At 38.2% G+C, this 25802-nt stretch overlaps 1 protein-coding gene across 21 annotated transcripts in view; it reads left to right on the top strand.

Annotated features, from left to right (window-relative positions):
* Positions 1–3457: 3457 nt before the first annotated feature.
* The window catches only part of FKTN (fukutin), a 97057-nt gene continuing 74712 nt past the window's right edge, over positions 3458–25802 (top strand). For 10 of the 21 annotated variants that reach the window (XR_013535758.1, XR_013535761.1, XR_013535757.1 and 7 more), the window contains exons 1-3: positions 3458–3723; positions 7730–7922; positions 24419–24478. Coding sequence is in view for 10 of the 21 variants with exons in the window: in XM_078373845.1 (XP_078229971.1) it covers positions 7818–7922; positions 24419–24478 (165 nt within the window). In the remaining 11 variants the exon portion in view is untranslated. The remainder of the gene's footprint in view (positions 3724–7729; positions 7923–24418; positions 24479–25802) is intronic. The other 11 variants (XR_013535760.1, XM_078373848.1, XM_078373839.1 and 8 more) reach the window with 3 other exon arrangements.

Consider the following 25802-nt stretch of genomic DNA (forward strand, 5'->3'; position numbering starts at 1 on the left):
ACCTAAGGCAAGCTAACTAATCTGATCCCCACACTCTTGCTATGCCTTTCTTCATGGGATGAAAAATTGAGGAGCCAAGAGATTACACCTACTTGGAATGCATGTTCCTTCACTGACTTCTATACTGTTATCAGATAGCCAGGACCCCAGAATTTCTTGCCCAGTCAGCTTGAAGCTTGCCTCCAGCATACGTGCAGTTATCTTGTCCAAATCCATCCTGATAAAAGACTACTACAGATGCATATACCCCTATGGCTGGCAGTTTGTGGGAAGTGCAGATGAAGCTTTTTATGCAGACTGAGTTGTCCACATGCATGCATGACAGGCCCCTTGTGGCAGGCTGAAGCTAGAAGTAAAAAGAGATCCAGGGGCTCAGGGAAGGGCAGGCCAACCTACTGTCACTTTCTGGTACACATCTGAAGAATCTGCAAATTGCATATTTGAATCTAGATTTCTGTTCCCTGAGAATAAATACGTGTTGAAGTAGAAGAGTATAACATTTTATTTGTTGGTTAACACTCAGCTGTTTAGACACTGAAAATACGTCAGGGTTGGCTTCCATTTGTATTCTTGCCCCAGACCCTGCAAATGTTAGGAGTGGGCCAGGGTGCTTGGATGTGTGCAGAGCTGAGTGGTTTATAGAATATGAATATTTACTTATAAGGGAGGCTGTTTTACGAATCCTTATACCCCCTCTTTCAACTGAATTTGCTAACTAGATTAAAGCATACTGACTGACGTTTGCCATGAGCTGAGGGCTCACATTTGACCTCTCAGTATGCTTGAGAAGTAGCACTGCCCCCAGTTGAGTTGTATATTTACCTTCAGTTCTGTTTGTTCGAAAACGTGCCTATGCAGGTGGCAGTCATAGTTGTAATTATGTAAGTATGTAAACCAATTATATAATGTAAATATATAAATATGAAATGAGTATGAAAAGTTACTTATAAGGAAAGTGGGGGAACCATTATAGATGAAGTGTTTAAAAAACTGCTGATAAGTTAGTTGTGGCCAAAATAATTGCGAGCGATGGGGAAGATTTTTGTTTAAAAATTCCCGGACTCCACATTGATCTTCCTTCACTTGTGTCTTTAAATTCCTCATCCATTTTACAGAAACAGAAACAAGAAATGATGGATGATGCATTATGTCTGTGGTTTTGTAAGAAAAACAGTGAGATACTCCAATCAGTTGGTCCATACTTAATATGAACTTAGTTCAAATCAGATTGGCCATTGTAACCCTGTACTGAAACTGCTTTTTAAAAGATTTATTCAGAACTAGATTTGTTATACACTTGAAAAGTATTTACTTCTAAGAACCTGATAATTTCTCCCTTTCCCTGTTACTTTTAATTTCCAAGTATATACAGAAAAGTAAAAAGCCAGTGCTTTGTGCTCATCACCTAGGTTATCAATTGTTAATTTTGCCATGTTTTGTGCCATCTATTTTGTTTTAAAATGTCACCTGTAAGTATGCTAGATGCATCAATGATGGCTTTTTAAAAACAGCCACATTCTGTTAACATTCTTAGCCAAATTAACAGTAATTCTGTACTGTTATCTAATGGATCAGTCAATACTAAAATTTCAGTTGTCTCAAAAACATCTTTTTACGGTTAGCTTGTTCAAATCAGGATTCAGTCAGGGTCCACACATTGTACTTCATTACACCCCTTAAATATTTGAGTTTTTTGTAGCTCCTTCTGCTTTTAAATGCCATTGATTAAAAAACGGAGGCATTTGTCTTGTAGAACGTCCTGTTTTCTGAATTTAACTGGTTGCTTCTCTATATCCTGTGTTAGATCTAGAGTTTGAGTAAATGCAGGTTCAATTTTTAGGCAAGAATCCTTCACAGGTGTGGCTGCATACTTTCCATCGCATCAGGAAGTACATAATATATGCTTGTCCCAAACTTAGTGAGATTAAGATTCATCAATGGGTTCAGGTGGTGCCAGTCTATTATGAAGTTCCCCATCAACCTTTCACCTTAATTTTAGCATCTATTGATGTTGCCCTTTCTATTATTTCATTAGAAATTGCAAAATCATGATTGTTTTATCATTCTCCATTTATTACCTGGAATTCTTATAAGCATTTTGGTTACACTGAAAATCAGTTCATATACAAGAAAGGCAGGATAAATGCCTGATGTTTTCCCTTTATCAGGTTTCAGAATATTTAATCTTTAACCTGGCAATCTTCAATCATGACTGAATTTTATTTTTTAAGGATCCATTGGAAACTCCAGAATTTTTATATTTTATGTGTTTCAATCAATAGCAGGTATGCGATGCTCAAATTTTCCCATGTTCCATCACATTAGCACCTCTGTTAATACCATTAGGCTTTGATAACTTCTTTCCTCTTGATGCAACCTACTTTTTTTAAAAAAATTAACCTACCGAGTACCAGTTCTGAGTGTGTTGGATAGAACTTCTACAGTAAGCTTGTATGTACGAAGGAATGATTTGACAAGGAGAAACAAAACGTTGGTAAAAGTGATAACCTCTAGGAAATGAGGAAGACTTCCTTTTTTCTGTATTGATAGAATTTTTAAAAAACAAAGCTTAGAAAACAAATATATGACGAAAGTATTTTCCGTTTTGTAGAAATAAATTATTACAGTAACTGGTTTAATGCTTTATGGTTTTAAAAAATTTATAACAAGATTAATAACTGAGCCTTAACAACAATCTTTTGGATTTTTGTTAATAAAAATCCACCGTTAAAAGTTAACCAAGGTGGGAAGATCGCTTGAGGCCAGGAGTTTGAGACCAGCCTGGGCAACAGGGTGAGGACCCCCGCTCCCTCCTCTGTTAGTCCCCAACGTCTCTACAAAAAAAATAAAAAAGAAAATAAAAAAGTTAAAGAATTAGGTCCAAAATTGTATCCAGCCTGAAACTGGAGGGCAACAGGCCGCTGGATCTTGGATGTCATAAAGGCACCTCAGCTCCATGAGCTGCTGCTATTTTCCACTCTATCCCCTATCTCTACTAATTGTATCCAAACCAAAATTCAGGGAGTTATGCTGAATCCCTCTCAGCGAAGCACACGCACTAAAAAATCATTCGCGTATCAGAAGCTCACATTTAATGAGCATTCCGCCTTATCTAAACTCATACGCTTTGGAAAACAGCTCAGCTGCCACCTCCAGTTCATCGTCCGCTGCCGAAAAGTTTTGAGAATTTTCTTAAAATCTGAGACTGCCTCAGTGCGGTGCTGTAGTTGTTAATTAGACAAGAGATAAGAGGGCTTTGGCAAAGTGTCTAGATTCTAAAAGCGAGGAATCGCCAGGGCTCAGTAAATTTCTGGCGGTGAAGATGCGACACGAGCCACAGACAAGCCGAGGCGGGCACTGGACCGTGGGAATCTCCCGGCTGGAACTCAGCCAGCCTCCGCGGCTCAGCACTTGACGGCCGCTTTTGCAGTGATTGCTGTGAATGCCGTAAAGCGGAGCGGCTGCAACTGCTGTTGAGTGGAGGTAACGTATGGGAGTCTCAGCTCCGTAGTTGGGGATAGGTGGGCGCCTTCAAACAGGTGCCGCTGGTGGCTCGGGTGCCCTTACCGGACATCCTCCAGTATTCTGGGCACCTGCCTACCCCTTGGCGGGGAGGCCGGCCACAGGCTGAGTGCGCTCCGGGCTGGGTACCCCTCAGTCAGTCCACGAGCATTGCGTGGTAGACTTCCACTTGGCCAGTCCTTCCCACACTTCTGGGATCAGGTAAAATCTACCTCCTGGGACAGGTGAAAGTTTAGAGGGCGATCGAGACTCTTGTAGTAGCAGGGTTGCCCTAGTGACACCTGACCTCAGGTGATCCTTCCGCCTCGGCTTCCCAAAGTGCTGGGATTACAGGCGTGAGCCAGCGCTCCCGGCCTGAAATTTCTAATTTCTAAATTAGCATGAGGTAACCCCCTTTTCTCTTGGATTCAGTTTTCTCAGATGTTTAAAAAAAAAAAAAAAAAGGACCTAGATGGTATATCAGATTCTTTATGCTTTTGAAGATAGCACGTTTCCAGTGAGTAAAAATCAACCTATACTAATATCGAAGTGAATGATAGAGCAGTACCTTAGAAATTGGGCACATGGAAGCTCAGTAGAAAAAGTTGTGTTTGAGCTAGACTATGAGGATGAATAGGGTTTGAGTGATTGGAAACCATCTCTGTTGGGCCATGGACGAAGATAGGAATATTATATTCTGTTTGTGGACATATGTTTAGTGAGGGTAGAGGATTTGGGAAGGCTGGCATTGAATGATGAAAGAACCGCAAGTGGAAAGAAATGCAGGATGTTCTGACAAGGAAGAAAAAAGGAACCAGGAAAATGCCCAAAGAACAATACACAGGATTTTGGGTTCTTGGATCTAGGTGACAGTATTTTTAACCTGGGTTTCTAAAAAGTAAGTTTAAGTGCTGTTGGCAAAAATGGGAATTCTATTGAATTCCAGCATGCAATAGTGTATTGGGAATAACGTAATTTAGATTGTAGAGTGCTGATGTTGCCAATAACTAGCCTTTTGGCTGTCATTTAATTCTTCTAGAGCCTATTCTCCACAGGGTGATGCTGGGTCAGCTGCTCTCTCTTGTCTAAAGCCTGTAAAACTAGAGACTGTGAGGATGGAGAGTGAGCCACTTTCTTCTGGAGGGGGAGAGGAAGATAGTTGACAGAGAATAAAATTGTTAATTTTGGGCCGGATGCGGTAGCTCACGCCTGTAATCCCAGAAGTTTGGGAGGCCGAGGTGGGTGGTCACCTGAGATCAGGAGTTCAAGACCAGCCTGGCCAACATTGTGAAACCCTATCCCTACTAAAAATACAAAAAAATAGCCAGGCTTGGTGGCGGGTGCCTGTAATCCCAGCTACTTGGGAGGCTGGGGCAGGAGAATTGCTTGAACTCAGGAGGCAGAGGTTATAGTGAGCCAAGATCAGGCCACTGTACTCCAGCCTGGACAAGAGGGAAACTCCATCTCAAAAAAAAATTGTTAATTTTTAACATGCTAAATTTGAGGTGAGGTACAGGAAATATAGTTGAAAACATAGGCAGATTGAGTGCATAGACTGTAATTTAAATAGTGTTTTCTCTCACAGGTGGTAGTTAAAATGTTGAGAATTGATTTGTTTTGAGGGAGAGATTGTAGAGAGAGTAACTGTAGGCTATTCCTACAGATAGGAGGCTAGAGAAATTATTGAAGGAGGCATATGAATCTCAGAGCTAAGAGCAAGGAGTCCTTTTACAAAAATAGTTACATATAATTGTAGGTTTTCAGGGGCCCACCTTTGTTATTAAACTAATTTAACAGCATTTGCAGCAAACGATAAGCACCTACTTTTGGGAATACTGGCAGAAAATAAATAATTCAAATAGATAAAATCTCCATTGCCTTTCTAATTGTCTACCCAGAAGTGATATTATTTATGTATTTATTTATTCAACAAATATTTATATGTTTCAAGCACTGCTGGTGCTAGGGATATAATGATGAACAAGGTAGACATTGTTCTTATCCTCTCTGCATGTAAAACCCTTAGCATTTAGATCAGAGCTTTTCAAATTTTAATGTACATATGAATCATCTGAGGATTTTATTAAAATGTAGATTATGAATCAGTGAATAGGGCCTGAAAATTCCATATTTCTAACAAGCTCCAATGTGATGCTGATGTTCTTGATCCTGTTTAGCAAATATGGCAATTATTAAGCCACTACCACCACCCATTATCTGTTTCTCTTAAGATAAAATAATTACTCCTTATGAAAATAATATGTGCCCATAAAAATATTGGAACAATATAGAAAAGTATAAAGAACCATGTAGAAATCACTCCTAATTCTCCCCACCCAGAGATAAACATTATTAATATTTTCAGGACCATTCATCCAGATTTGACATATGTACATACATTCACAATTTCAATGTTGCACTAAGTACATTATATGCTCTAAGCCCTGTGTTTGACTCTATTTGTTGTATGGTTTTATTAAGATTAATACCCAAGTGTCTGCAACCAAGCAATTAAGTACTTGAATTCTTGAGGAAGTCGCTTAAAAATAACTTGGGAGCCCGGCATAGTGTCTCATGCCTATAATCTCAGGTGCTCAAGAGGCTGAGGTGGAAGGATTGCTTGTGACTAGCAGTTTGAGGCAGCAGGGAGCTATGATTGTGACACTGCACTCCAGCCTGGGTGACAGAGCAAGACCCCATTTCTTAAAAAAATAAAAGCTTTTGTTACTCCAGAAATGGGGAGACATTAGCATAATTAAACCTTATAATGCATGTGGGCTCTAATAAATGAATATTTGTCATTTCATTTAGGTTGAGAGAAGAATTTTTAAAGTTTAAAAAAACTTAGTAGTTTTTTCTTATTACAAAATCAATTGATGTTCACATAACGTAAACAATAAGGAAAACAAATAAAACCTCTTACACTCTTACCAACCCAAAGACCATCCTTCCTGTCTTCACATCCGTTGCTAACCTGTCTTATCTAGAGCTTTCATTTCAGTCACTCTCTTTTCAAAACCCTCTTACACCATAGCCATTCAGAAGGGAGTCACTATGTATTCATGATTTTTCTGGAACATCTACTGGAGAGACTAAATTTCATTAGCTTTTTATCTTCAAGTGTCAGCATGTTTAGGTAGAGGTTATTTTGCAAAGGATGAAGAAGTGCATGAGTGGTACGCAGATAAAAGAGACGTCTTAACCCCTTTCAGTCTAATGTTTACTTCCTAACTGCTGACAGTTATGAGAAGTTAGAAGTGAAAGGAAAATAAATAGACAGTGAGAAAGACCAACAGTATTTAGGGACATTTTGATGGTAGCTGTTGCTACTGGCGTATTTTTGGCTTTTGAGAACAGCTGAAAAATGTTTATTTTTTTTGTCTTACCTCTGAATGCATTTCCAGAGGCATTTTCTCTTCATGCCTGCCAATTTGCTACTCAGTCTCCTATTTTGTTTTGCAGTTCAGGGCATATTTGTTGATTTCTTCTTATTTTATGGCTGGAGAACAAAAGACATAAAGATATCAAGAGTAGGTATTAGTATATTTGAAGAATTGAAGGAATAAATATAAGCACTTGAAGAACTAAAGATATTTAACCAAAATCAAACAGTGGAGATAAGTTAGGAGGAAATAGAACTGTATCAAATTTCTTACTCTAGAGAAATAATCAGAGATGAGACCTAAGATAAAAGAACAAAATGTTTATTGTGGCATTATTTACAGTTGAAAAAACTGAAAACATGCATGGAGTATTAAGAAAAACTGACCACATCCTAGATCACACACAAACTCAAAAAGCATCGAAGAGCTGCCTCACAGGCCATGTTCCTTGACAGAAAAAACGTTCTCAGTTTCTTCTTTGGCAGTGGTTCTCAGCATTGTCAGCAGCATCAGCATCATTTGGGAACTTGTCAGAAATGCAAATTCAGAGGTCTCATACCAGATTTACTGAATCAGAAACTGGAGGAGAAAAGCACTTCTCAAGCTTTGTTGGTCAGTTTGTATAGGTATCTATTTATATTTTCAGTTATTAAAAAAAATGCCATGATAAACATTTTTGTTCTTTCATTATTGATCCCATATTTGATTGTTTCTTTAGCATAGAAAATGACCAGATCAAAGAATGCCTCTAGAAATTTAATTTTTTCTTTGTTCTGTTGTTTGTTATTAGAGGTGAGAAATTAAAGAGGTTTTTGTTTCTTTAGAAATATCTTTTTTGTTCACAGAAAACAAAATTATCTTCCTTTCCAAATCCAAAAAGATGAAAACGACTGAGTTACTTTCAAAAGACAACCAAGTGCGCACCACAGACTAATGAGTAGAATCAATAAGAACGTGGTTTTGGCCCTTTTAACACTGACAAGTTCTGCATTTCTGCTGTTTCAGTTGTACTACTACAAGCACTATTTATCAGCAAAGGTAATTTTATTCCTCCTTTCTTATCATTAGAATTCATTTTAACTGTATATTTTCCTATCACATTTCTCTTTGCAATACATAAAACTAATCATGATTATTTAAATTCTTGGATTTTTTCTTTTTCTATTATGCTTTAAGTTCTGGGATACATGTGCAGACCTGGCAGGATTGTTGCATAGGTACACACATGCCATGGTAGTTTGCTGTCTCCATCCCCTCCTCACCTACATCAGCCATATCTCCCCGTGTTATCCCTCTGCAAACTCCCTGTCCCCTGCTGTCCCTCCCCTAGCCCCCTGCCCCCCCAACATACCCCTGTGTGTGATGCTCCCCTCCCTGTGTCCATGTGTTCTCATTGTTCAGCACCCACCTGTGAATGAGAACATGCAGTGTTTGATTTTCTGTTCTTGTGTCAGTTTGCTGAGAATGATGGTTTCTAGATTCATCCATGTCCCTACAAAGGCCACAAACTCATTGTTTTTTATGGCTGCGTAGTATTCCATGGTGTATATGTGCCACATTTTCTTTGTGTTGATCTGTTTAATATTGACAGTAGAGTGTTAAAGTCTCCCACTATTTTTGTGTGAGAGTCTAAGTCTCTTTGTAGGTCATTAAGAACTTGCTTTATATATCTGGGTGCTCCTGTATTGGGTACATATATATTGAGGATAGTTAGCTCTTCTTGTTGCGTTGATCCTCTTACCATTATGTAATGTCCTTCTTTGTCTCTTTTGATCTTTGTTGGTTTAAAGTCTGTTTTATTAGGATTGCAACTCCTGCCTTTTTTTGCTCTTCATTTGCTTGGTAAATCTTCCATCCCTTTATTTGCGGTCTATGTGTGTCTTTGCACCTGGGGTGGGTCTCCTGGATACAGCACATTGTTGGGTCTTGACTTTTTATTCAGTTTGCCAGGCTGTGTCTTTTGACTGGGCATTTAGGCCATTTACATTTAACGGTAATATTGTTATGTGTGAATTTGATCCTGCCATTTTGTTACTGGCTGGTTGTTTTGCCTGTTAGTTGATGCTGTTTCTTCATTGTGTCGTTGGTCTTTACCATTTGGTATGTTTTTGCAGTGGCTGGTACTGGTTGTTTCTTTCTATGTTCAGTGCTTCCTTCAGGAGCTCTTATAAGGCTGGTATGGTAGCGATGGAATCTCTCAGCAACTGCTTGTCCGTAAAGGATTTTATTTCTCCTTTACTTATAAAACTTAGTTTGGCTGGATATGAAATTGGGGTTGAAAGTTCTTTTCTTTAAGGATGTTGAATATTGGCCCCCACTGTCTTCTGGCTTGTAAGGTTTCTGCTGAGAGATCCACTGTGAGTCTAATGGGCTTCCCTTTGTAGGTGACCCGACCTTTCTCTCTGACTGCCCTTAGCATTATTTTCTTCATTTCAACCCTGGTGAATCTGATGATTATGTGCCTTGGGGTTGCTGTTCTTTTTTTTTGAGATGGAGTTTTGCTCTTGTTACCCAGGCTGGAGTGCAGTGGCGCCATCTCAGCTCACCGCAACCTCCGCCTCCTGGGTTCAGGCAATTTTCCTGCCTCAGCCTCCCGAGTAGCCGGGACTACAGGCACACGCCACCATGCCCAGCTAATTTTTTGTATTTTTAGTAGAGATGGAGTTTCACCATGTTGACCAGGATGGTCTTGATCTCTTGAACTCGTGATCCACCTGCCTCGGTCTCCCACACTGCTGGGATTACAGGCTTGAGCCACCGCGCCCGGCCCTGGGGTTGCTGTTCTTGAGGAGTACCTTTGTGATGTTCTCTGTATTTCCTCGATTTGAATATTGGCCTGCCTTCCTAGGTTGGAGAAGTTCTCCTGGATAATATCCTGAAGAGTGTTTTCCAGCTTGGATTCATTCTCTCCATCACATTCAGGTACACCAATCAAGTGTAGATAAGGTCTTTTCACATAATCCCATATTTCTTGGAGGCTTTGTTCATTTGTTTTCGCTCTTTTTTCTCTAATTTTGCCTTCTTGTTTTATTTCATTAAGTTGATCTTCGATCTCTGATATCCTTTCTTCTGCTTGATCGATTTGGCTATTGAAACTTGTGTATGCTTCGCAAAGTTATTGTGCTGTGTTTTTCAGCTCCATCAAGTTGTGTATGTTCTTCTCTAAGCTGGTTATTCTATTTAGCATTTTGTCTAACCTTTTTTTCACAGTTTTTAGTTTCTTTTCATTGGGTTAGAACTCCATGTTCCTTTAGCTCAGAGAAGTTTGTTATTACCCACCTTCTGAAGCCTGCTTCTGTCAGTTTGTCAAACTCATTCTTAATCCTGTTTTGTTCCCTTGCTGCTGAGGAGTTATGATCCCTTGGTGGACTAGAGGTGTTCTGGTCTTTAATGATTTCATCCTTTTTATGTTGGTTTCTTCCCATCTTCATGGATTTATCTACCTTTGATCTTTGAAGTTGGTGATTTCAGATGGGGTCCCTGAGTGGACGTCCTTTCTGTTGATGTTGAGGCTATTTCTTTTTGTTTTTTAGTTTTCCTTTTAAGAGGCCCTTCTTCTCTACGACTACTGGAGGTCCACTCCAGGCCTTGGTTGCCTGGGAATCACCCATGGGGGCTGCGGAGCAGCGAGGATTGTTGACTGATCTTTCCTCTGGTAGCTTCGCCCCAGAAGGGTACCCATCTAGTGTAGCCTGTATGAGGCATTTTTTTGGTTCCACAGGGGTTAGGGAGCTGCTTGAGGATGTGGTCTGTCCCTTGTTTGCCTGCTGTAGTGCTGCTGGGCTGCCTCAGCCTCAGCCTGGCTGCTATATAGGCTTCCTCTGGCTTTTGTTCACTCAGGTGCAGTTAGCCCCACCTTCACAATAGTGGACTCCCTTTCTCCTACCAAGCTTGATCGTCCCTGGTCGAGCTCAAACTGATGTGCTGGCTGCAAAACTCTTTAGTGAGAGGGCTTCAGTTTTCTGGGCTTTGTCGGGGTGGGATCTGCCAAGCTGTATCACCTGTCTCCCTGCTTTCAGCTCTCCCTCTTTCTCGGGGGTGAGTAGCTTTGTCCAGCAGGTGCTCTCAGTGCTAGTCAGATCTCTCGTCCAGATTTGTGCTGACAACCTGTGGTGCCCGCCGGAGCTGCTGCTCAGATTTGTGCTGATAACTTGCAGTGCTTTTGGCAGGGATCTCCTGGTCTGTGGGTTGCAGAGGGCTTGAGAGAAGCGCAGTATCTGAACCAGAGTGTGGGGGTGGGGGGTAGGGGAAGGGAGAAGTCCCAGATCATATGGTCCATTGCACTTGCCAGGTGAGGCAGCACCCTGCACTGCCTTGGTTCAACTTCTTTGAGCTACACCCACTGTTCAGCCATTGCCATTGAAATGAACCTGGTATCTCAACTGGAAATTCAGAGATCACTCACCTTCTGCGTCCCTCTCGCTGGGAGCTGCGCTCTGGAGCTCTTTCTATTTGGCATCTTGGCAGAAGTCATCTGTATCTATAGGAATAAAGAAGAGTCAATGATGTGGAAATAATAGCTTCTGAAGATTTCATAGAATATACCAGATAAGGAATTTTGAAGTTGAGACAGTGTTGTTACATTGTGAAAAGTTGCCAAACTCTCCCTCTGGGGTTTATTATAATAATTATTGAGAATTGTACTAGATGCTTTCCATGTTCAGTTTAATCCTAAAAACAATCATGGAAAAAAAAAGTTTTTTTTTCATGTTTTTATCCTCATTTCTTAGTTAGAACTATTCATCAGAATTAATCACTTTGCTCCCCTCCTCAGCTAGAGGGGAGTATGCTTCCCTGCTGTTTTTTATGTTGGGCTTGAACAGCAGAATGTTAACAGACACATGCAGAAGCTTCAAACAGGCTGTTTTGATTTGACTTAGTTTTTATGCTCCCCTGACCTATAGGAGAAGAGAAAAATGTATTGAGCAGACCAATATATGGCTGCCCAGCTGACTCACAGATTTATGAGGGGGGAAATAAATGCTTATAAGCCATAAGACTGGGGGAAGTTTATTATGCAGCATTGTTACATGGGGTTATTAGACCTAATTTTTATAGATGAGAAAAGTAAAACTTTTCTTTTCTTAAGAGAGGATCATGCCCTCACCCAGGCTGAAGTACAGTGGCATAATCATAGCTCACTGTAACCTTGAACTCTGGGACTCAAGTAGTACTCCTGCCTCAACCTCCTGAGTAGTTAGGACTACAGGCACATGCCATCATGCCTGACTAATTTAAAAAAAATTTTGTAGAGACAGGGTCTTGCTGTGTTGCCCAGGCTGGTCTTAAACTCCTGGCCTCAGGCAGTTCTATCACCTTAGGCTCCGAAAGTGCTGGAATATAGGTGTGAGCCACAACTGGCCTGGAAAACCAAAACTCTTGAGATGTTAAATAATTTACCTATCCAAACCACCCCATGTCTAATGTGCTGAGCTGACCTTTAATGTCCCTAGCTCCATTTTTTCCATGCTATATAATTTTAAAAATAAGGGGCTATGCTGATTCTACCTGTGATATTGGCTGTTTATCCAATGAATGTCTTTCCGTGACATCTTCAACCCTTTCCTGATTATTTTCTTAGGGTAAAGCCCTAGAGTTGAAATTCTAGATCTAATGTGTACATTTTACATTTTTGTTATGTATTGCAAAGTTATCCTTCCTAAGGATAAGCAGTATGCCTGATTTCTCATACCTTTTCATAAATAGCAGTAACAATAATAATGGCATGTGTTTCAGTTAGAGATGGCTGGCTAATAGTAGCTTAAACAAATAGAGGGTTGTCTGTCCATATCTGTAAGTCCAGAACCTCTAAAATAATCTTGGTATTTCCTTGTGCTCCAACAAGGCTAGAAGAAGTAATAGAGTGATCTACCAGGCTTCCACTCTTGTGACAGTGGCCAGCAGATTCCCAAATATAAGAGAATCTGGGGAAGTAAGGTTTTACTATTGTCATTTAGCTTTTCCAGCCTCTATAATAGAGATTGCAAAAGGGAATGGGTTTCAGAATGGGTGTCAGGTCAGCTTACCTATAGTGTCTGCCATAGCAGCTAACATTTTTTAATGTGCTTGATTGAGTAGATACTTTGCTAAGCACTTTACATACACACATTTAATTCTTATAACAACAAGTTGAGTAAATCCAGTTCTCTCCATTTTTCCAGCAAAAACACTGAGGTTTGGAGAGATTTAGTAATTTTCCCAATGTCACAGTTATTAAGTGGGGGAGATGGAATGTGAACCTGAGGAGTCTACCACAAAACCTCAATCATTAATTTTTAGTGTTCATAATATTCAGAAACTGAAAGCTATTCAACTCCATTAGAGGTCATTTCTTTGATTACTAGTGGGGTTAAACATCTTTCCGTATGTGTATTGATACTTTTTAGTTATATTTCTTCTTATTTATATCTTTCACATATGTTCCTGATGATGTTGTCTTTTTCTGTAGCTGTTTTTATAGGATATTAAATCTTCATCATATTTCAAATATTTTTCTTGACCTGTAGTTTGCCTTTTAACTTTATATTCATGATGTACTCCCTCAATAAATTAGTACCTAATTTCTAAGTAGACAAATGTCAAGATCTTTTTTCCTTAGGGCATCTGATTTTTATGTTATAACTAGCCCAAGATTATGGGAATATTTAACTGTATTTTTGTCTATTTAATGTTTAAATGTTTTCGCTAAATTGAATTTATTTTAGTATGAGGTATGAATTATATATCTAACTTATATTTTTCCCAATAGTTAACCAGTTGTCCCAATATCCCTTATTGAATTATCCATTGATTTAAAAATCCCATCTTAATTATATATTGAATTATAATGAAGAGCTGCTGTCTTGACCCTTTCCCTTGGTGGCAATGTAACATAGTTGTTGAGAGCATGAACATCACTTTGGAATTAAACCTCATCTATACTGTTTATTAGCTGTGGGATCTTGAGTTAATTACTTGACTTCTAAATGCTTTTGTTTCCTTATCTACAAAAAGGGGGCAATAACAATACCACCTTGTAGACTTGGAAAGCTTAAATGAATTGATACACATAAAACATTTGGAACAATGCACATTATACAGAAAGAGGCCACTGAAAATTGGCTATTATTTTTAAATTTTATAATGAAAAATAGTATTTGTTATATTGTGTCCATACCATACAAGCTACATTAGTAATAGGGCCTTATTCAGTTAAAAAAATATAATCTTTTGAATAGAAATAGTATGTAATTAAAGTTCAAGTAACCTTTATATACCATTAATTTTGTAAAGTTTGTTGTTCATACTAGATTCTTGTTTTTTATGTTTACTTTTGATAATAGGTAGACATTATACCTAAGTTCTAAAATATCACAGTTCTAAAATATAACAAAATATAGTTCAATTTTTATTTTATTGAACTATATGGAATGGATACAGTGACTCATACCTGTAATCCCAGAATTTGGGGAGGCTGAGGTGTGCAGATCGCTTGAGTCCAAGAGTTTGAGCCAGCCTGGGCAACATGGCAAAACCCCATTTCTACAAAAAATATAAAAATTAGCCAAGCATAGTGGCATGTGCTTATAGTCCCAGCTATTCAAGAAGCTGAGGTGAGAAGATAACTTGAGGCTGGGAGCTTGAGGCTGCAGTGAGCTGTGGTTGCACCACTATACTCCAGCCTGGACGACACAGGGAGACGGTGTCTCAAAACAATTTTTTTTTTAATATATGAAAATTATATTAAACCATTTCTAGCCCAGTAATTGTATCTTTTAAAATGGAATTTTTAAATTTACTCATGAATTCGGAAACCGTTATTGAAAAGTCCCAATTTGAAGAATATTTTGCCAAGGCAATAGAAACAATGAATGAGGTAGTTTTTTTCTTGCCTAGTATTTATAATTTAGTTTGGGACAGATGCTGATGGGAGTATAGATGCTTCCTATATGTTGTAGTGGAAGAAAACAGGATTCTGTCTGTAAAGAGTACAAGTGGTTTCTCTATGCCAGTAGGAAAAAAAATGCTTTATTCTAAAATACTAAGGAGACCAAGGTGCCTGCCCGTAATCCTAGCACTTTGGGGTGCTGAGGTGAGAAGATTGCTTGAGCCCAGGAATTTGAGACCAGCCTGGGCAACATAGTGATATCTCGTCTCTGCTAAAAATAAGAAAATTAGCTGGGTGTGGTGGTGCATGCCTGTAGTTCTAGCTGCTTGGGAGACTGAGGTGGGAGAATCCCTTTGAGCCCAGGAGTTTGAGGTTACAGTGAGCTAACATCTGCACTCCAGCATGGGCAAGAGAGGGAGACCCTGCCTCAAAAAATGAACAAATATATATGTATGTAAAATAAAAATAGTAAGGATTGACTAATTATATGCTAAAGATACCAACTTTTAAATTTTTTTCAATGTTGTTGTGGAAAATTTTTAAGGTTTTGGGGTTTTGTTAAACTTCTAGATCTCAGTTATACACAACATTTTGGAACTCAAGCTTTAGTTAAGTATATATAGATGCATCCTCAGTTTTCTAATGTATTTTCTTCTGACAGAGGAAGAGAACCTGAACTATTGTTAACTTTGTTTACTGAATATATCTAAATCGCATTACTCTTTTGTTCAATGAGTGGTATTTTGTGGGATATTCGTAGATAAATAAAGTCATGTAAAAATTATTTCTAGTTCAATTAAATGTTTGATTTGGTAGCCAAAGAATAAAGAATCGTAGTCTTGATCAGTGTGCAGTTATAGGTTAGCATCATCAACATAAAAACCAAGATTCTAAGTCATCCTTGAAGTTCAAGGTGATTTTGAGAGACACTTGGGGTTATGTCTTAGAGATAGGGATGAAAAATTGATTTTATCTTTGATCCCAACCCAAATTTAGTAGCAGTAAATTCTTGCAGCACTATGGTAAGAAGGACTGCAAAACTTTTCAGGCTTTTCAGGAAAGAATACTGTAATGGTTAGGGTAGAAGGGGTATTTGCTACTTTGGAGTTTAAGGAGTCTTACTTCTGACCATTTTTAGGGCCTTACCACAGAATTTCTCTTGGTCCTAGCTGGTTAGACAAGCCTAGCTTTTGTTTGATCCCCCAAATGGGATTTAAGTAATCCAGTTATCATGTTAGCATTGAAGATAAATAATTAGTATATTTACTTGGTCTGCTACAATTTCATAGATGGGTAGAGTTGACTCCTCAGATTCCAAAACAACCCTTCAGATCTTTGAAATACAAACTCCTTTGGTTTGGTGGCCTTGTGAGAACTGTCTGTGGGATTCAGCTTTCAAGTAACTGGCTTGCAGCTCACACCAAAATGAAAAGGACGTCTCTAGGACCCTGAAGAGAATTTTCATTGTTCACTGTTGTTTTTTTTTTTTGTACTGAACAGGATAGTATGATCATAATTGTGTGTGCTCATTTAATCTGTATTTATTGATCACTCATCTTACACAGTTTACTTAGAAATACAGAGGTAAATAGAACGCAGGCCCTACTCAAGAAACACATAATTTGATAGACATGGCAGAGACAATAATTTTTGAGTTTGGGGGCTACATAGTCCTGAGTTCAAATCTTCATGCAATTGTTTGGCTTTCAGCAAGTCACTTAACTTCTTTAAGCCCCAGTTTCTTTAAATGGGTCTAATAGCAACATTGCTGGTTGACATAATATATGTGATATATCTGACTTACTGTCCGCTACATGGTAGATAACTATTAGTAACTTACATTTTCTAGTACTTTTAAGGTTCACATTGCAGTTTGAGAAATAAAATTGTATTAAATTATTATAATGTCCCTATAAGCTTATTTTTTTACTTTTTCATAAACCAAGTTAACTGGGGTCGAGGTATGTTGAGTTTCTTAAGTTCAAGATTGCCAGTCAGGTCCTAAAACTTGTATTTATTCACACAACTACTCCAACATATAAATATAAATTTGTTCAAAAGAAATAAGAGTGATAAGATATGAAATGAGATGGCTTTAAGGAATGCTGTAGCACAACATAAAATTGTAAAATATTGATGCCTATGTGGAGGAAAGACAAAGCCAATGAACTATGTTTATATTGGGCACTGACTGACTCAAGCCTTTTTATTTTTCTTGACTTAGTCCAATAAGCAGCACCAGTGCCTGCAGTAATCAGCTATGTGTATAATCTAGGAGCCCACTTATAGAATTAGGTGCTAAGATATCTTATTTTGCATTATATTTAGTAGCCTATGTATGTTTGGTTAGAAGGAGGGAGGAGGGAGTTGAAAGGGGACTTTGGATTTCAAGTTTGGCGGTAGTCATTCACAGTGAACAATTTTATATGCCATTATTAGAAATGGAAATTAGTCTTGTAGCCATTTAGATCATGTGCAACAAAGGCTTTTGAATATTTTTAATTGGTCAGTTATTTGCTAAAATAATGCAAGAAATATGCTTTTCCCTTTATCTTTTTTGACTTTTGGGCTCCTTCCATTTCACTCTGAAGGATAATATATAGGTCTTTTCTGGAGGAAGAATATTATATTTGATAGCTTGATCTAATATGGTAAACTTTAACAAATACTACTGCCTCACTTTTTCTACCATCCTCTCTCACCCCTGCTATTATCCAGGAAAAATGTGATATGATTTCTTTTGTTAGAATTGAAGGGTATTTTTTTACTCTTTTTATTTATTCTCAAACATTAGGCTGTGTAGGTTTTCTGGCCAGTTTTGATTATTAAGAATTATAGCTTTTCTACCATTTCAAGTCACATTAATGAGTAATTCACTAACAAATCTAAGAACTTCAGTAGCTTGAGAGTAAATATAAAAGGAATGTTTCTACTGAAAGGAGAAACACGGAGAGGCAGAAGTGGAAGGCTACTTGGAGGGCTGTGGAATTTGCACTGGTCAGTGTTTCTGATCCTTAGGTTTGCAAATTTATAAGCAATTGAAAAAGATTAGTTCTTTAAGACTTATTTTTTTCTAAAAATACTACTGTTTGATACTATATGAGCATGATTAATGATCATACTAAATTAAGAATTTGCTTTAGGGGTTTCTGTAAGAAACATGGTTGGATACTGCCTTTCAAAAATGATAGGGCTTTCTCTTAAATGTTCACCTCCTGTTTTCTGGATGCTTTTTCTTTGATAATACATCTTTATTTGACCCAGATATCACTAGAGTTCAGTTGTTACCACACTTTTTCTACCAGTTGTTGTTGGCATTTGATTCCATCTGTTTACTCGATTATTCATTTCCCCTAAATTTTCACTCCAAATATTCCATAGGCAGTGTGTCAGAATATCTTCAGGCTTTTTTTTTTTTTTTACCCATTGACTTTAACTATATGGCATTTCTTTCAGAACATTCCGCCATTCATTTGTCAAGTATTGTTGAAAGCTTACTATGTGCCAAGCACAGTGATAGGCTATGAAACAAAGTGATGAATGAAGTTCAATCCTTACTGTCTGAAAACTCACAAATTGGGAAAGTTTGGGGGTGAAGGGGAGAAAGGTTAAGAAACATAAAGCGACATATAAACAAACCACAACAATACTTCATAACTTTTCTGTTCCCTAGTGTCTAGCCTTTGTAATCTTTCTTCTGTAGTATTGTCAGAGATGTTTTTCTTATGCAGATCTGATCCAAGTTATTCTCTGCATAGTATACCTATGGAATACGAAGCAAACTTCTTAGCATAGCATGCTGGGTATACTTTGTTTGCTCTCCAGATTCTCTCTTTAGCATACTCTGTCCTTGGGGAGGCTGACCTTTATGGATTATATTAGCTAAGCTCTCTTGCCCTTTGGTTTCCAATTGGGTTCAGCTAATGTGATACAGCTGGAGATTAGAAACTGGGAAGAAAGAAAGGTCAGATTATTTATTCTCTTGGTTCTCTACTTGTAGGATCATTGGTTGACAGTGACTGCATTCCTCTTCTATAGCTATAGTTGCAGCCTCTATAGCTGCCGCTGAGTGTCGTTAAGTCTTGTTCTCCCGAGATGGATTTAACATTAAGATAATGAAATTTAAACTTCAGGGCCTCTCACTTCTGGGGACCTTTTAAGGGCCTTGGGAATATATTTACAAAGCTGTTTACTTTGGTAACATTTGCAAAATATATTTTTACATTATTCTTAAAAAGGGTCAATGGCTGGGCACGGTGGCTCATGCCTGTAATCCTAGCACGTTGGGAAGCTGAGGTGGATAGATCACCTAAGGTCAGGAATTCTAGACCAGCCTGGCCAACATGGTGAAACCCCGTCTTTACCAAAAATACAAAATTTAGCTGGGTATGGTGGCGCATGTCTGTAATCCCAGCTATTCAGGAAGCTGAGGCAGGAGAATTGCTTGAACCAATTCAGGAAGGGAAGCAGAGGTTGCAGTGAGCCAAATCACGGCTCTGCACTCCAGCCTGGGTGACAGAGTGAGACTTCATCTCAAAAAAGTGTTGGATGGGGAGGGCACTAACAAAATGGTATCTTCAGGCCCTATAAAACTGGAACATCCAATATTCCTAACCTTGACCTTTCAAGCTTAGGTAAGTACAAAGATTACAGGGAAGAGGGACTGCTGAATAACTTACTTGGGAAGGCTGTTATTGAATATTTCATGCATGAAATAATAATTTGAGTTGGTCTTGTAGGATGAGTAGGAGTTCTTCAGGTAAAGAAGGATGGAAAGGTTGTTACAAATCGAAGACACAGACTGTTCAGAGAATGAGTATGTTGATGTCTAGAGTAGAAGCATACTAGGTAGAAAACAAAGAAAGTACAAAAGCCCTAAGGCAGGAATATGTCTAGCCATTTTGAGAACAGCTAGAGATCAGTGTGGCTGTAGATGAATGAGTGATGGGGAGAATAATAGGTAAGATCAGAGTTTCCTATTATGTAAGGTCTCGTAAACCATTATAAGGACTTTGACTTTTATCCTGAGTGAGACTGGGAAACATGGGAAGGTTTTGAGCTATGTTACATGATCTGATAGGAGCATGACAATGGATTAATACACAGAGAGACCAATTAGAAGGCTATTCTAGTAATTTACACAAGAGATGATAATGATTTGGACAAGAGTTGATGATAGATTTGGTGAGAAATGGAAAGTAGAATTTTCAGGATTTGTTGATGGGTTAGATGTAGGGTATTAATTAGAATGACAGAAAAGAGGGATAACTCTAGTATTTTTGTCCTAAGTAATTGGAATGGCAAAATTGCTGTTTATTGAGATGGATAAGACTGGAAGAGCAAGGTAAGACTGGGAAGAGCAAACAATCAGGTTTTTTTTTTTTTTGTACATGTTAAATGGAAAGTGCTGTATTCATCTGTTTTTGCATTGCTATAAAGAAATACCTGCGGCAGGGTAATTTATAAAGAAAAGAGGTTTAATTGGCTCATGGTTCTGCAGGCTGTACAGGAAGCATGATGCTGGCATCTGTTCAGCTTCTGGGGAGTCCTCAGGAAACTTACAATCATGGCAGCAGGTGAAGGGGGAGCCAGCACCTCACATGGCCAGAGCAGGAGGAAAAGAGAGAATGAGGAGACCACACACTTTTAAACAACCAGCTCTTAGAAGAACTCACTCACTCCCCATCACAAGAATAGCACCAAAAGGATGGTGCTAAACCATTCAGGAGAAACTGCCCCCATAATCCAGTTACCTCCCACCAGGCCCCATTTCCAACACTGGGGATTACAATTTGACATGAGATTTGGTGAGGACACAGATCTAAACCATATTATTCTGCCCCTGGTCCTTCAAATCTCATGATCCTCTCACATTGCAAAGTACAATCATGCCTTCCCAACAGTCCTCCAAAGTCTTAACTTATTCCAACATTAACTCAAAAGTTCAAAGTCTCATCTGAGACAAGGCAAGTGTCTTCCACCTATGAGCCTTTAAAACCAAAAACAAGTTAGTTACTCCCAAGATTCAATGGGGATACCATCATTGGGCAAATACTCCTGTTCTAAAAGGGAGAAATTTGCCAAAAGAAAGGGGCTACAGGCCCCATCTAAGTTCAAAACCCAGTAGGTTACTCATGAAGTCTTAAAGGCCCAAAATAATCTTTTTGACTTAGTATCTCATGTCAGGGCACATATGTGTGAGGGGTGGGCTCCTAAGGCCTTGGGCAGCTTGGACCCTGTGGCTTTGCAGGGTTCAGCCCCCACAGCTACTCTCATGGGCTGGCATTGAGTGCCTGCAGGTTTTCCTGGTGCACCACGCAAGTTACTGGTGGATCTACCACTCTGGGGTCTGGAGGACTGTGGCCCTTTTCTCATAGCTCCACTAGGCATTGTCCCAGTGGGGACTCACTGTGGGGACTTCAACCCTGCATTTCCCTTCAACACTGTTCTAGTAGAGGTTCTCCATGAGGGCTCCATCAGCACCAGGCTTCTGCCTTTTCCATACATCCTCTGAAATCCAGGCAGAGGCTCTTAAGCCTCAACTCTTACACTGTGTACACCAGCTTACAGTTTGCACCGTCTGAAGCAAAGGGAGGTGAAGCAAAGGTCACTTTTGTTATGCCTTAGCAAGGAATCTTTCACCCCCTCTTCCCCTTTTTAAAGGGGGAGAGAGAAAGTCTCAACCTCTGAGCTTTGGGACCCTCCAACACATTGGGGAAGTTGGAAGAGAGAAATAGAGAAAAACCAGAAATATGGCAATACAGAGAGCTAAGTGAATGAAGTGTTTTGGTGAGACAGAAGTCAGCAGTTTTAGTAGATGAAATAAAATAAGTATTAATAATTGACCATTGGATTTAGCAGTGTGCAGGTTATTGGTGATGTCGATGATGCTCAGTAGAGTGAATTTAAGCTGAAGTGAATTCATGGAAGGAGAGGAATTGGAGACAGTGAGAAGAGACAACCCATTAGAAGTTTTGCTGTAAAGTGGGGGACAGAAAGTTGTTCTTTGGGAAAATAGGAGTTAAGAAGCTTTTGTTTTTTTGTTGTAATTATGTTTTAAGATGGAATAAATAATAATCATGTTTATATGCTGATGGTAATGATCCATCAGAGAAAGAAAAATTGCTGGAGCAATGTCTTTGTCCAGTCAAGCAGGGATGGGATTTAGTGCATAAGGGGAGAGGCTGGCATTAGATAGAAACATAGACATTTCATCTTTTATGACAGAAGGGAAGGTGTATTATATGGATATAATTTTTATATAGTAGGTAGGAAGATGTGGTGGGGGCTTTTGAAGATTCTTTTCTAATTTATTTTTTCTCAGTGAAATAGAAAGCAATGCCGTAAGTTGAAAGTTAGGATAGGGATGTTAGAGACAAGAAGAGAAAAAGTCATCTAGGAGAATGAGACAGTTAATACACAAGGGGAATGTAGTCTGATTTCTGGGCGGAATTAAAGCCCCATTTGAGATTAGTAGTCATGAATTTAAAGTGACATAAGCCAGGTGTGATGTCTCGCACCTGGAATCCCAGCACTTTGGGAGGTAGAAGCAAGTGGATTGCTTGAGCCCAGGAGTTTGAGACCAGCCTAGGCAATATGGTGAGATCCTGTCTTTACGAAAAATACAAAAATTAGCCAGGTGTGTTAGTGCATATCTATAGTTTCAGCTGCTAGGAAGGCTGATGTAGGAGGATCACTTGAGCCTGGTAGTTTGAGGCTGCAGTGAGCCATGATCATGGTATTTCACTCCAGCCTGGGTGACAGAGGCCCTGTCTCAATAATAATAGTAATAATGATAATAATAAAGTAATATCAGTCAGCAGCCACATTAGCTGTGCAATTGCAGGTGCTGAATAAGTAGAAAGTTGGGCTTTTGCTGAGCAAGTGAAATGAAGTCAGAGGTAAGTTGTCAGTGTATACAAGAGAATGATTATGAAACATGAATATTTGTGATTGTATTTTTCATAATAGCCAAAAACTGGAAATAACCTAAATGTTCATCAACTAATTAATGAATATATAATGGAATATTAGCCATATAAAGAAATGAAGTACCGTTATATGCTACAACATGAATGAACTTTGAAAACATCATGCTCAGTGAAAAAACAGGTGTAAAAGGCCGCATATGATTCCATTTTTATGTAGTGTCTGTAATTGGCAAATTCACAGAGAAGATAATTAGTGCTATGATTGGAGCTGAGTGGAGGAGTAAAAGGGAGTGACTGTTAATAGGAACATGGTTTCTTTTTGGAATGATTACAATATTCTGGAATTAGATAGTGGTAATAGGTGCACAACTCTAAACATACTAAAAATCCCTTTAGAAAGGCAAATTTTATGGTATGTGAATTATATCTTAATAAAGCTATTAGAAAATAACATGCTAGTTATTATCTCAGATGAGCAGCTCAGAATTAAACAGCTCAGAAAGTTAGTCTAATGTAGGACTAAGGTGAACAAGGAGTTGTGTTACAATGTTTGCAGTCTCTTTTCAAGTTTAAAGATTACAGTTGTTTTTTTCTCAAATATCCCTCAGTATTAAAAAGTAATTGGCTAAGTTGCAGAGCTTGTGAGGAGAAACCAAATCTGGCTCTGTCTTAATTACTTGGTATATTCATCTCTCCATCCCTTCCTTTCTCCTCCTAGTTAACAAACCTTTACTAAGCTATACAAATCACCACGCACTATCCTGGGTGCTACTGGTGATACAAAGATGAATTGGACTTGGTCTCTACCCTTGAATGTGAGGGTTAGTAGGGAAACGAGTTTAGGAATTTGGACCACATTTCATTTTTAAGGTGAGGCTACTTTAATTGTTCTTCAGCATCCTCCCATCTATAGCTTATAGATAAAGTATGCACACAAGGCATATGAAACTTATTTGGATCTTTAAGCTTGAAGCATTCTTCCTTTTGTCTCACATTCTTTCTCCTGTTACTTCAAAGTATTTTGGGGCTTATCAGATGAAAACTCACAATAATTTTCTTTCTTCTGTTGCTCTAGACCTGAAATGTTTTTTATAAAAACCTCAAAATTCAAAATTATGATGTATGTTAGGTCAAGTGTGCATACTGGTACTATCTGCAAAACAATTAATGTTTACCTTGCAGGATTGTCGTGAGGATTGTCAGTGAGAATACGTAATTACCTTGCAGGATTGTCAGTGAGAATACATAATGTTTACCTTGCAGGATTGTCAGTGATAATACATAATTCGTATATGGAAGTGTCAAACACAGTACCTGAAACGAGCTCCTCAATAAACATTATTATACTTTATCACTTTGGTAAGATCTACAAACACTAATTTTGTATAGAGAGATATGTTGAGATTACAGATACAGACCTAAACAGACAAACCCTAATTCCAAAGAGTTTGCCATTCATTGATGGAAATTAATTGGTTCAGAGATGTTGGCCATGTCAACCTTATTATTTAATAACTGAATTAACTTACTACAAATCTTTCTGTGTTTTCCACCTTGGATTTTTATATCATAAAAATGTAGAATTCTTAACTCATGACTGTATGAAAAATAGATACTTGGATCATGCTTTTTAATGATTATAAGCTAATTATATTTTTAATCTCATGCCTAGCTGAAATGTAATGTTGCATGCTGGGCTTTGAATTTACTAAAAAGTTCTTTTGTTATCCTCCTAGAATGCAGCTGGTTTGTCAAAATCCAAAGGAAGCCGAATTGGATTTGATAGCATACAGTGGGTACGTAGAATAAATAAGAAGTTTCTCAATTATAATGTTCATTTAGTTCATTCATTTACTCCATAATTATTTGTTGAATGATGGCAATAATAATAGCTACCTTGGGTGGTGGGTGGCCGGTTAGTAGTGGCAGGTAAGGAACAGGCCCTTTACTAAGTGCTTTATATGCAATATCTTACTTAGTCCTTAAGGAAACTTTAAGAAGTGAGTAAATATTGTTACTCTCCATTCACTTAGAGAGATTAAGTTTAGTTGGCCAATAATTTGGTAAGACCAGATTCTGTCTGCCTCTAAAACCTTCATTCACTTAGCTATGTATGATGTTTCCCTAAATGAATGAATATGAGAATCAGATTTATTTGAGTAAGCGAAAAGTAATGATCAGGAATAAAAATCTATTCAACATAGTTTCTTTATAAGATGAGGAGAAACCAGCAATATATACAATATATCCTTGTTTTGTTTTACAAATTTCAGAACCTGCACATTGATTAAATATATTTTCCTATGTTTTAAAACTAAATTTAGAAAGAAAAGCATTGCTGTGTTACTAATAAAAAATAACTTTTATTCTGTTAGTATACATTATGGGAATGACCAGATATTTCTTGATACACTTCAGTCTTTGGCTTCTCTATAACCAGAGATGTGGAAGGCTTTAAATTAGAAGTGGATTTAAGATCACTGAAAAAAGATCACAAGTAGTGGTCTCTTTAGGTCATTGCTAACACCAAGTAGATTTGAACTACTGTTTAAAAAGTAAAGTCTGGGATATCCTGTTATCAGTCTCCTCAGCTGTCTGTAAGTATCAGTGTAAAATTTAATTTGTTAAAAATAGCAGTCGTTTTGCTCTGTGAATTTAGGGTATTCTCAGAATAAGCATGATATACTTGGTAATCATGCTTGCTTGATATACTTGGAAAAGGTGAGCATGATATACTTGGAATTTATACTACCCAGTCAATTATAAAGATTTTAGATTAAATTAAAAAGGGGTATTTTGTATGCTTCTCTGTAGCCCTTCTCTACCTCCATCCCACCCTTAGGAAACACATACACATAATACTTGGACCAGATTTATCATCCTGTTGTTAAAATAATTTACTGAGATTCAAAATTCAGTGTTTAACAGCCAAAGGCAACAGGGGTGATCTATCGTAAAATTTAATATTGTAAGATGTGATGATACTTAGAGAAACATAAATTTTTCAGGTTTGCCATTTATTAGGAGTCTTCATCTGTACATTGAAGAACAATTTCAGAAAAAAATTTAAAGCTGTAATAGCTTCAGTAGGATAAAAGATTTTCCTTTGTCAGTATTAAC

This window comes from Callithrix jacchus, chromosome 1 (assembly GCF_049354715.1).
Source record: "Callithrix jacchus isolate 240 chromosome 1, calJac240_pri, whole genome shotgun sequence".
In the NCBI taxonomy this organism is placed as follows: Eukaryota; Metazoa; Chordata; class Mammalia; order Primates; family Cebidae; genus Callithrix; species Callithrix jacchus.